The 13190-nt window shown below is 34.0% G+C and overlaps 1 protein-coding gene across 1 annotated transcript in view; it reads left to right on the plus strand.

The window, feature by feature from the left end:
* Positions 1-13190, plus strand: part of LOC117110405 (protein retinal degeneration B-like) — a 52893-nt gene that overhangs the window by 16122 nt on the left and 23581 nt on the right. Inside the window, exon 3 of the mRNA XM_033253101.1 lies at positions 12307-12439. Coding sequence (XP_033108992.1) covers positions 12307-12439 — 133 coding nt within the window. The remainder of the gene's footprint in view (positions 1-12306; positions 12440-13190) is intronic.

The raw sequence follows: 13190 nt of genomic DNA on the forward strand, positions 1-13190 counted from the left end.
CATTACGATGATCAAGAACGTATATACCTGTCTCTTATACACATCTAGATGTGTATAAGAGACAGGTGACATACACATTCATCGTGGTAATCATCAAACATGTGAAATTACGGCAATTGCGGCTGGGTACAGTCGGATCGACGCTTTGTCACCGGGATTTGTTTATTATTATTTTTTAATCTAAAACAAAGCATGTCAACTATTGAATTTAATTAGGCCTACAGTAAGTCTCATCTTCATCTGTTTTGTTGCATTCCTCAAATTCTGGCCTAGGCCTACCTGGGCCTAGCCTAAAAGAATTGCGTCAGCTAGCCTCGGGCCTAGGCCTACTTGACTTAGGCCTTTTGGTTTTTAAGAGCTTCCACGAATACGGCGACCCCCCTCCCTCGGGAAAACGCCGACCGGCAGTCCAAAAAGCTGGTGACATCCCTGCAATACCCATTAAGTTTCTTCAAGTAAACCATTGATGTACTTGAAAGAATATACCTACCATAAGATTTACCTAATCCGAATAAACACCTTGTAATAAACTTTTCATCAATGTTCTCCAATGAAATTCACAATCCAATAAACGATCTATATAAGGGAGTTCCTAATAATAGCGTAATTTGTTGAAGTTTAGGGTTGATCATAGATACTTTTAAGAAGTTCATTGTTAGGCCTATCAGACTGGAGGGTCTCAGTGAAGCGTTTTGTGGTTTGCCGCAATGGGAATGGTTTGGTTTCCCAACCATGAGGTCTGGGGTTTCAGTCCCTCACTGTGCATCTCACTTGTGTCCTTGAGCAAGGCACTTTATCTTCATTGCCTCCTTCCACCCAGAAGTATTTATGGGTGCCGGGTTGCCTACTACTGCTCCAATATGACTGCAGCACAAAAGCATGTTGACCATGACCAGGGAAAAACTTAAAATGCTTCGTAACTGAAAGAAAAAAAAGCAACAAGTAACAAGTGCTGTGGATATGCTCAAACTCAAGTCAGAAGTTTTTTTGATTTCCAACAGGTGGTGAACAGGTCTAACTAAGAGTGGTGCAAACCAAAGCACTGCCTTGGCCCCTTTGGTTAGGGTTTTGGAGTAAAATTTATGGGGTGGGGGAGGAGGTGGGTGGTGGGATGTCAATATTTATTGTTTTTGCATCATAATAATAAATATCTCATTTTTAAAGGTATATTTATTTTTACAACCAAATGTTTAAATCCTATAATTTTATATTCTATATTGTATAATTATGTGCACAGTTACAAGGAAGAACAACCCTCTGTTACTGGGCATCTGGATAAATAAAGTGGGAACTTGAACTCAAGAAGGATAGCTCTTATTGTTTGTGTTCGATTGGGTCTCTCCTGACCCTTTGTATTATTCCTGCATTTACTGATAGTGATTTGTACCCAGGTAAAATACTCACTGTTGCAGTGCTGGACATTATAATAGTAATAATAAAGTAGTAATATTAAATTTATGTAATAAGCTATTTAATATACTAATAGTAGTGCCAGGTATAGTAATTTCTGGTCAATAAATATTGACACAAAAAATAATTAAAAATGAAATGCCTACCCAGACTCAAATACAACTCCTGTAGTTATTTTTTTTGTTGTTCATCAAAAATTATGATAATGTAGTAACCATAGTGATGATGTGGTAACCTTACTTAGTGATGTTAACCACTATAAAATTGAGTCCTGGAGGATCTACTCTCCTTGAAAGGTCAACTGTTTTAAACTACTTTGAGTCTCATTTAAGCTCATAATCATGTAAATGTATGCATGATTGAATCAAATTGTAAAATTGGAAGGTTGTTAATATAATATAGTTGCAAATTGACTTCGTAATGTCCCAAGTTTTGTTTATTGGTTCTAAAGTTGAACATAAAATTGAAAATTAATGTTTCGTCATAAATAAGTAATATTCTTAAAGCACATACAGTTTTGGTAATAATTCGTCTATGTTGGTAGTAGTACAAAGTAAAAAAAAAACTGTGGAAATCTTCCGACAGACACTTCTGCCTTAAGTGGTAGCTGTTGTAGAACCAATAAACAGTTTTATTCACTATACTTGTAATATTCTTAGGGGTTTCTTATCAGTACAGGTCCCCTTCCAATTAAAGAACAATTTTGGGACTGGGGGTTTCCATGGTCTTTAGCAGCTTTGGTCTCAAATTAGAATAATAAAGATAAACAACATAATTGTTAATTTGGGACTACAGAAATGTCTTTAAATTGGAGTGGTCTTTAATTAGAGAAATCTGTTCTTATCTGATAAGTTAATAATTCTGCTGTAATATTTTAGTGTATAATAGTGTATAATATTTTTAGTGTAAAATATTTGTGATACATTGTATTACAAATACCTATTAATTGCATTCATTCATACTAACAGCTAACTTCATTTCGGGTGTTACAGATGATCCGCACATAAGAGGAACATCAGTAAAATTCAACAATTTGTGTGTTGTACGTATAAGATGACCCCATGTTTTTCAATTTTAATTTTCTATTTTAAGCCTCATCTTATAATTGAGAATACATGGTATTGTTATTTATATGTAGGAGGTTTATGGATTTGTGAAACAGTATGAACTATGCTGAGGTGATAGTAATTGCCATGTTTAGTGTTAAATAAGGGAAGACTTAAAACCAACATATAGTTAGCAATACATAATTGAAATGCATTTTGTGTTTGATTATGATTGATACACACTGTTTATGAAGCAATAACAGTCCAGGGTCATATGGTTTATTAAGTCCGACAAAAATTACACATATTTCAAGTAGGATTACTAACACTTGATGTCATTATGTGTCAACGATGAAGTGATAAAAAGACCTTACCTCTCAAGAATACATTAAATTTACATTTTTTTATTATGATTATCTCTTCATTACCACACCTTCTCATACATGCATAATTAGGTATGGGATATTTATCTAGCTAACACTGCATGGGCACACCAATACAGTGTTTTACTGTATTTTTTAATAAAAAAGGAATAATATAGATGAAACAGATGTTAGGGCTATATACACTTGCATCCTAGATTAAATTTGATAAAACCATCCACAAGAGTACTCCTTTGGGACATATCAGATATTATTTATCCATTATATTTAATAGTAGAAATATTATAATGAATTAAAATGTTATTGTCATAAAATATGTTAAATGGAGAAAATGTAATTCTTGGCAGTTAAAACCTTTACTTGTTTGTATGGTAAATGATGGTGATGATATAAAGTGCTTGTAATCAACTGCCATTTAAAAGCTGTTTACTTGTGATGTGATGATATACCATGTAAATACAACATTAATGCAATGAAAATACCAAAACGAAAGGATATAGATTTACTGTACAAGACAAACCCGGTATTGATGATTTTTAAAGAGTGTTTTATCATTATGAAGATGTTGCAGTAAAGTAGGTACTGTAATCAAAGATGGATTATGATAATGGGAACAAATCTTTGCCGCCTCCGCAGTTCTTCCTTTCCTATCAAAGAACCCACCCAGATCGTTCCATTATAAGGGGAGGGGAGCACTTTGCTGCTTAGACTGGAATTGTGATTCTCACATAATGTTACATTACACATTGTGTTGTAATTATATCACTCTTGTACTCTGTACTATAGCTCATGTAATTGATGAAACATCTTGATATGTTATAGTTGAAGTCCATTTCTGCATCAGAGAGGGACGAGATGAAAATAAGCCAAAATAAATTGTATTGTTAAAAAGATAGATTACTATCTAGAAAAATAAAGCTGTGATGCTTGAAGATCTGTCAGTTAAAAAAAGCAAAAGGCTATTCAAAACAAAAACAGACTGGAATAACAGTACAATTGATAAAAATAGTAAAGGCATTTCAATATTACATTTATCTTCTTCATTCTATCTCAAAAGCTTGCTAAAAAAAGGTTTGTAAAAAATCTTGCCTAATATTAAGCACCATTGATAATAAAACATTACCATCTGTTGCTTTAAAAAAAAAATCACCAGACTTTTGCATGATGTGCTGAATTATTCAATTTTTACAAATGTTTTCTATAAAATACAATGAACTGAACTGAAGTTTATGAGTCCAGTTGGTAAGATTATCGTCATTATGCATTCTGAACAAGCACAAAACATTCACATATATTGTAAACATGTGGCTAGATGTATAACATAGTTTTTGGTCGCGTCACACAGTTTTGGAAACGCTGTAATAGTGTAGATGTTGGTATTTATAGCCAAGTATTTTTCACTGTATGAACTTACAAATTACTTTTAATATTAGATGATATTTTCCTATATGAAATAATAGATAGATAGGGTGTAGAAAAAACAGAATACATTGTGCAAAGTTGGGTGTCTTATGTCTCATATGATGCAGTAATGAAGGGTTGAAGTTCACGCCTATTCACAACTACTTCATCTAAACATGTTATGGAATACAAAATTCATTTTAACAACCTTTAGAGAACATGTCTTGAATTATGAAAACAAGTTATGCTTTAGTGTAAACTAAAAGGTGTCCTTATTCCATACTTCTCAATTTGTCAAGAATTATTTAACCCCTTGGCTTTCCCTGTGTTTTGAGAATAGCAAACCAAAAATAATTGGTAGTACATTTTAAAGGGGTGAGGGCCTAATGAGTAACCCTTAATCTCTTTGGAGTTTTGGGGATACAGTTAAATTTGTCTCCTGAAATTCTACACACATTCTCCTACATTTTGCCATGTCTGTTCTAGTCATTAAATTATTTTTTAATGTAGAGTATAATCCCACTTAATGCAGTGAAAGGTGGCCTAAATTTGGAAGCTATTTGAAATGCTAATTCATTCGTACATCAATGGTACAGTAATCATGGGTGATCACGGAAGGACATGTCAACCTATAATTATTTTGGCATAAAGTTAAATTTTCAAGAGAAATGATACTGGTGGATTATTCGCAGACATCATATTAAAGTTTTTGCCTATGCTTCAAACCTTGGTGGGGTTGCAGTTGGTAAAGGCTATACCAACCGCTCAGGGTTTGAAAATCTGCTGATAGCCTTGAAATTTGATGAGCGCCCTTTGATGGTAATGATAAGCATTCATTTTCTGGGGAGAATCTTCAGCTTAATACCAACAGCAGTATTAAAAGCCTGTGCCAAGTCTTTTTGGCGTAGTTTCTAAAACATCTTCTAAGAACAGCTTTAAATTGGCCCAAAGATGTCCAGTTTCTTTAGGTGCCACAGGGCCACACCCACTAGGGCTTCCCCCCCCCCTGGACTTCGATGGAAATTGTCATCTCCCTCCCCCGAGAACCCAATGTATAATATAAGAACTACTTTGTCTTCCATGTTTGATGTTGCTGGATGTTATCAAGGAAAGGGCATTTCTTTGAGATCTTCAGTTGGCATATCCCAAGATTTTAAAAGCATATTGTAGATTAACTTGCATGTGACTATCTAAATGGAATGACTTGTTTAAATATCTGATAGACTGATGCTTATTTATGGCATCACATAATTCAATCACTCATATCGAAATGAAGCTCTATTCTACTTAACCCCATCATGTGTTGCTCCATGGTAATGCCATGGCAACCCCTTGGCGATGCATGTCCAGTTAGGCAGATGGACAAAGGGAATGCATTTGCTAATATAAGCATAGCTACAGAAAAGTTGACCATTGTGTTCCTTTCGTAACATATGGTAGACAAGGAATAAGCAAGAACACTATAGATTGACTTGTAGGCTTAAAGATCTTTTAAGGGTAGTTGTAATAGATGTAATCGTAGGCATACATATATAGCCGGTGTCTAAAGTAGTAGATAATGAGTAATAAAAATTCTTTCTAGTAAATATGATGATATGTTTTACCTGCATTGATTTATCACAAGATAGATATTATGGTGTAAATAGCATGGCGGAAAATATAATTATAATAATAGTAGATGGTAGATAATAATTAATGTACAGTGCGGCTGCCAGTAGATGTCACAGTTTAATAATGCTTATTTTAAATTTATAGATAATATATCATACATAAATGTCTAGGTAACAATGAAATTAATAAAAAAAAACCAATTATTAGTATGTTTAAATTTTTTGAAAGCAAGTTATTCGGTTTGGAATCAAACCTACGACCTTCAGATATCTAGCGTTGTATTATACATAACTTCTTAACAGTAGGAATGGTCTGTCTTACATAAATGTGTGTGTGGTAACAATGATCTTTGTGACATAAAATTTGAGCCTAATCTTAAAAAAAGATAACGAACAGGTTTTTTTTAGTTAAAAGCGTAATACCTGTGAATACATATTTAAAAAAAAAAACGTTGATCAATTTTTTTTTATCTAACAAAGGTTAATGTATCCTCTTGTGAAAATTGGTGTTTATTGCAGTGAAGATGACAAGGTGTTTTGTGACATTAAAATATTCATAAAATTATATTGAAGCCCTATGTGCCATGAAATGAGATACATAACCTTTTAGTTTGGCCTAATATCTGAATAGAAATCAATCAGCCTTTCTTCATCAAACAACGTAATAACCTTTTATCTTTGTTGTGATTGAAATGCTAAGGTATATTTGTGCCATTAAAAATATTCATAAAAACATATTGAAGTCGGCGATATATATGCCATAATGTTAAATATTTATAACCTGTTATTTGTCTTCAGTGAAAGCTACATTCTTCCCAGAATATATGCATGTAATTGATGGAAGATATGTTTTAAATATTAATTTTACAACCTCTATATAGTATAGTTATGCTCACATTAATTTCAAATTAAATTATTAATATTAGATTTAATATCAAAATTATACATTTGATATTTAAAGCATAATTAGTAACTCATTTGATGACAGAGTAAATTTCAATAAACATTGATTATTGAAGTGGTTGGTGCACTTTTTATGGCAGGGGTCGCAAGTCATTTCTGGGAGATCTGCAGTGACAGGTCATGGGGGATTTCAAGTGTGGGGAGGGGGAATGGAGGGACTTTCACAGCTGGTGGGTCTAGACCACATCAGCCCTCACCATTCCAGGAGCTTAGGTAAGAAATTTTTATAGTATCTCTAGATGCCCTGAAATGCCCCTCTCCAAATTAGAATACAATTTTCTTTTCTACCCCATTTTTTCATAATTTAGAAATATTTAAGGGGCCCGGTCCGGCTTCCCCCTCCATTGAATCCACCACTGATCTGGTTAATGGGCTTTCTTATTTACATATTTAATTTTATTTTGCTGCACATAGGGATACCCATCGTAACTGACTTCCGTGAGATGCAAAATTATGAATTTGCGGAGATGGGTTGATTTCCGGGAGATTCTTGCTTGCTTGCGGGAGTGCGGGAGGCCGTCCCAATTTTCGGGAGACTCCTGTGAGTTCTGGGAGACTTGGGACCCCTGTTATGGTCCAGGATCTTAGCCTTTAGGTTAGATGTGAAATTCACAGTGAGGGCTAAGATTGAGAGCTCGCCAATACTACTCCTGCCACCCTATGTGTCCGAATTTATCTCATCCATGCTTGACTGCATACCGACATTAACAAGGCACCAAACGAAAAGCATAGGCTTAGGAAGGGATGTTTCCGTACATATGGTGGGGACCAGGAGGGCACGCCCCTGGAAGCTCCGGGGTTGTAACAGCCATCTTGATCTCTTTGATCTCTTTAATTTCATGCTTAATTAGTTTTCTGGAGTCTTGCATCTTTGATTGATGTGAGTAGACCTAAGTTGTGCGAAAATAATTAGAACTGTTAACTAACTACTATACTGTATGTCTGGAGAAATTAGACCTGAATTTTGTAAAGTAAGATTTTCTGACATAACATATTCTATTACAGATAGCCGATTTATTTCATACCTCCATGGTGTTATGTTTGAGACCCTCGCGACGCACAATGGATACTCGATTGTGTATAGTTGTTTAAAGTTTGCTCTTGTGTAACATCAGAACTCTGGTAATTAGATCATAGGTTGTTCAGCCAGAAAATTCTCAATAACACCAAACAGAGGTAAAGAGATCAATTAGTAATTCACTTTCACATATGGCTTCAAAGAATTTTACCCTCTTGTTTAATGAATATTTTTTCAGTTAAGTTAATAAAAACACTAAAGTATGCAAATACTGTATTCCTCTGTAGTTCCACAATGAAACATGTATAGTACCTAATGTTACATTGTACTGTTGTGGTAATACAGAAATATATAGTTTAATGTTCTCAAGTTCTTATTTTATGCATTCTAAATATTGTGAGTACAGTATTGGACAACTCCTCATATAGGTTAGTTATTTACTTATATAATTAATTATTATTATTGAATATTGATTAGGCAGTGATAACAATTTGCATGAATGCTATCATAAATTTAAAAAAGGTGTCTTCCCTTCCCAATCAGGCATTGCAGTTTATGATTCTCGAGAGTGTAGACACGTGGCAATGTCAATTTTATTTTATATTCATAATTCTGAATAAATTGTTACATAACAATAGAAAACCATTAAAAACATGTCAACAAAAAAACTCATGCATACTCTTGCAAAGAATCCTCATTGAACGACAACAAAAAATAATCATAGAATTAGAGCAACTATGCAAATTTCATACATGATTGAATGAAAGATTTTTCTAGATTACATTCTCATCTGCTAATCTTACAGACCATGTTTCCTGTAATTGTAGGTTTTTAAGGGCACTAAGGTTTTAACTGTACTACACTAGGCAATTTTTCTCCGTATAATTTCCTTATACTGTGTTATACTTGACAACCTTTTCCTCAGTTGGCCACTAAGGACTGTTTTATAACAGGAGGTGTGAAGAGAGATGGACGCTAAAATCCCAGCAAATTGTTCTTAAGCTGGAAACTCATTGCACCTGATGGTTGTCGGACGACGCATTTCTGTCAATATGCATGCAACGGATCATAAGCCTCGGTATTGTGAGTAGGGTGGCCAGTAGTGAACAACCTGGTACCCATTTATACTCTGGGTAGAGAGAGACAAATGTAAAGTGCCTTGCCCAAGAACACAAGCAACTTGCACAGCGAGAGTTCTGAACCCCTGACCTCAAGGTTGGGAGTCCAAGCCAGAACCGATGCGCCAACCGCTTTTTATTTATTAAGTTGTGTGAAAGTGACAAATCTCAGTAGTTTAACTTGTGGCTCCATCGATTTTTACTGTATTTGCATCAAAATAATGTAGTACATTCTAAAGTATCTATGATTCGAAGTAATTTAGATTGAAGTTGATATTAAATCCTGTTTAATAATTAATAATTATTGTATATTGTCACGGTGAAATACAGCTACAATACTCATAAGTTTGGGCTTCTTGTTCTGTCAAAATGGATCATACTGCAATGTCCTCATTACTCAGGCTTCTCGAAGTTGGCCTGTCAGGTTTTGTCACCATCAACTTTTCTTTACAATGCTAGGTTGGGGCGTGCCAGAAATTCCCTAATGGCAGGGGAAGCTCCCGGCAGGGAGGGAAATTCCCTGCATAGCGCCGCCATTGCATACATATTTTTTCCTTACAATGAGTTATCTCTCTGATTTGTCTCCCAAACAGTCCAAGTTTAAACCAGGTTCACCCTGCCTGATTTGTCTGAGACAATTGTAGCTACTGACTAGCCATCAGTTTAGTTTCCTTTTGTTTTGATTAACATATTTTCTATTTTCTGACTAGATCATTAGATGTATGGTCTAGATTATAACAATGTATTATTGGTACTGTAACAAATAGTTTTTTTTAGCTTTGTGATGAAATTGAATGTTGTTCGGCGCTGTGCTCTATCACTGACCAATCAAATTGAAGTATTATGTACTTTCTGCACATGTGCAGAAGCCATTTAAGGCTGTATTATGGTTATAACATTCTACTGTAGTTTGCAACCATGTTGAAAACTCCGTAGTCGTGAGTGCTTATCATTGACATTTATATTCTAGAATTAGATATTGATTTGCGTTGAATGATTTATGATATCTATCTGTTACTCTGTTGAGAAACTTCAAATGATCAAGCTTATTCTAATGTTAGCAATAGCAGCATAATAATGAATGCCTAAGGCCTTTTCAAATTCTATCCTCTGTATCCATGGTGATCAATGTGTACTGGATAATAAAAAGAATATAGTACAATAGTCCAACTATTATCATTATTTATTATCATAAAGATTTGTTTGAGATAAACATATTGTCCCTGTGTATCTTCTTTTTTTTTTTCAAATATCATTATTCTGTATATTCCTAATGGATGGTACAGCAGCTCAATAACGTTCAGTAGAATAGTAATTTTTTATCACGTTTCAACTCTCACGATCCGATCAAGAGTTACAGAATTTAGCTAAATTTACCAGAATTTTTTTTAAATACCCAAAAATCAGAAAGGGTTTGCTCTTTTGGTTTGATTATTTGTGTTTGTGATTCAAGTTTTCTTTGTGTTATATTAAAAATATGTCGGATAATTAAAATAATAATAATAATAGTTGGATTTGTATAGCGCATCATGCGAAAAAGCCTCTATGTGCTTGGTGATTGAGCTTTTTGAGTTTGACATTTTGAAAAAAAACCTACTCCTTAAACTAAAGCTCGTTGGCCGTTGGCTCCGAGGAGTTCATCCGCCCTTTGTTCAGCTGTTTTTTTTTTCATGCTGCTGGGTGTCCATCCATCCTCCCATCGGCGGCCGCTAAAGACCACCAGACGGGTTTGCCGGAATTAGTCGCCGACGACTCGACCGGATGCAGTTTATAACATCGAAAAAATAACATTTTTCCGAAGAGTAGGACATTGTCTCCTGCTGTACTGCCCAATTTACCACTAGGTACTGTAATTCCCCATAGGAAATAATAATAATAATAGTAATAATAATAATAATGAAAATTTATATAGCGCCGGTAGACACGAAGAGAGTCTTAGGGGCGATGAAAGTCATTGAACATATATTATCTATATATTAATTCTGCTAATTGCCACCGCGTAACTTCACCTATCTCCTCTAAAATCACTGGCAGGAATGTGCTCATGTCTCGTACACTGGGGTTTCTATATGTCAAGACCACATTCCGCTACTTTTTAAGGCTGGATATTGGATAACAATGCAAAAAACAGTGAAAAACCACCAAAAATCACTACCTGTTTCGCCATGTTTTACGAACCGCTTACATCACATAAGTAACCCTTCTGTTAATGTATACCGCAGTGCTCAGATTTAAGAAATATTGCGTCAGGCCTCCTCAACTTCCCATAACATTCAACAATATACATCGCCACCTTTCCCCACTCATTCAACATCGTGCAGAGCACGGATATATGCTAGTTATTATTATTTACTATTATTATTGATATCGATGTCAGAGTGAGGTCGAAATTTTACTTGAACTTTTTTAATTGAATTGAATTTTTCTTATTTTACCATAGCATGTAGAATACAATCATGAACATCTGTAAATATACAGATTGTTTTTAAAATTACAATTATATATATATATTGTATATTTTTTAGTTAAAAGTGTGGATTATCCAAAATGATATTATGTTTTTAAATGATATTACCTTATGGATTTCATATTGCAACAATTTGAATATGTTGGTTTTTATATTTTGAATGCTAAAAAAGAAATGTTCATGTGAACTGATTTACTTTTATCTCTACTAATCAATTTGAGATGTTATTACAAGTCAGTTAGTGATTCTCTGTTTGTAGTTAGTTCTGGAACATTAACTCTCATGTTTATGTTTGACTATATTTGACATATTAAAATGTGTTTTTTAGCTCATTATGCTAATGTCAGAAGTAATGAGAAGGGAGTATTCAGCAGTCGTACATCAAATGATTTAATATCAATGTGAATCCACAAAGTGTTGTTTTTAATCACATGGCTCCTGGTCTGTCTTGTAATTATTATGCAACTAACAGTATTTGTTTTTAAATTATATAAAAAATAATAATTATACTATTAAGAATAATGCATCCATTTGAGGCACTGGTAATTAAAATTAATATTACCACTGTGTTATATAGTTTGGCGTTTTCCTTCCTATTATTAGAACACTGAATTATAGAAAATCCCATTGCCCAATGGATAGGTCTGTTTTTACTTTTCGGTAAAATATACAAACCAAAAAATCGACATGCCACCACAATGAGTTCCTACTTAAATTTGGAGATGCGCCTCCATGGTTAGACACATAAAGACATGTGATTCTTTTTTTATTTTTTTTAAAATAAAACATGGCGATACTGTACCTTAGTTATGATGATTAACTGTGCATTAGCTCAAACGACAAGTACAAAGTGTAATGAATAATTATTTCAACATTTTTTTTTTACTTAGAAAAAAAGTTTAGAAGAAAGTAAAGGAGCAGGGAGTGGTGTAGAGATCTTAGTGAATGAGCCATATGAGAAGGAAGATGGAAGGAAAGGACAGTATACTCATAAAGTATATCACATTGGCAATCATTTACCAGGTAAAATCATTTTAATTATCAGCATTACTATAAAATGTGACTATAAAATTATGATAAACATCATCATCATCATCATCATCATCATCATCATCATCATCATCATCACCATCACCATCACCACTCATTATCATGATCATCATAGTCATTATCACCATTGTCATTGTTATCACCATCATCATCTGACATCATCTTTACTAGGACTCAAATCATCATCATCATTATCATCATTATCATCATCACAACCGCTCATTATCTTAATCAGTCATCATCATCTCCATTATCAATGTCATCGACACCATCATCTGACATCATCATTGTCATTGTCATTATGATGACGGTAATGGATGTGTATTTGTATGACACCTTTCATAATCATAGCACATTTAAAGAAAATGAACAAAAATTTTAGTCCTAAAAATTACTATTACTAAATTAAAAAACAAAACTAAAATAAACCCAGCTGAGAAACGATCACGCCTACACAAGATTACAATAAGCATTTTTATCATAATGGTCTTTACCATGGTAAGCATATAAATTTAATTTTTATGCTCTCCATTTTATCGTTTATTATAACATTCCACTGGGCATGCTCAGAAGATTTTATAGACATACCAAGGAATTATCTTGATGTGAGGTAGATACTAACATGTTTTGTAGAGAGTACTACAGTTACGTCACGATACCATGTGATACTACTCCGTTGCTATCGTTGCAAAAAGAGTTCAACCGGACGCCATTTTCTCCACTT

This window comes from Anneissia japonica, unplaced genomic scaffold (assembly GCF_011630105.1).
Source record: "Anneissia japonica isolate Jap-2015-1 unplaced genomic scaffold, ASM1163010v1 scaffold285021_len193445_cov190, whole genome shotgun sequence".
NCBI classification, from domain to species: Eukaryota; Metazoa; Echinodermata; class Crinoidea; order Comatulida; family Comatulidae; genus Anneissia; species Anneissia japonica.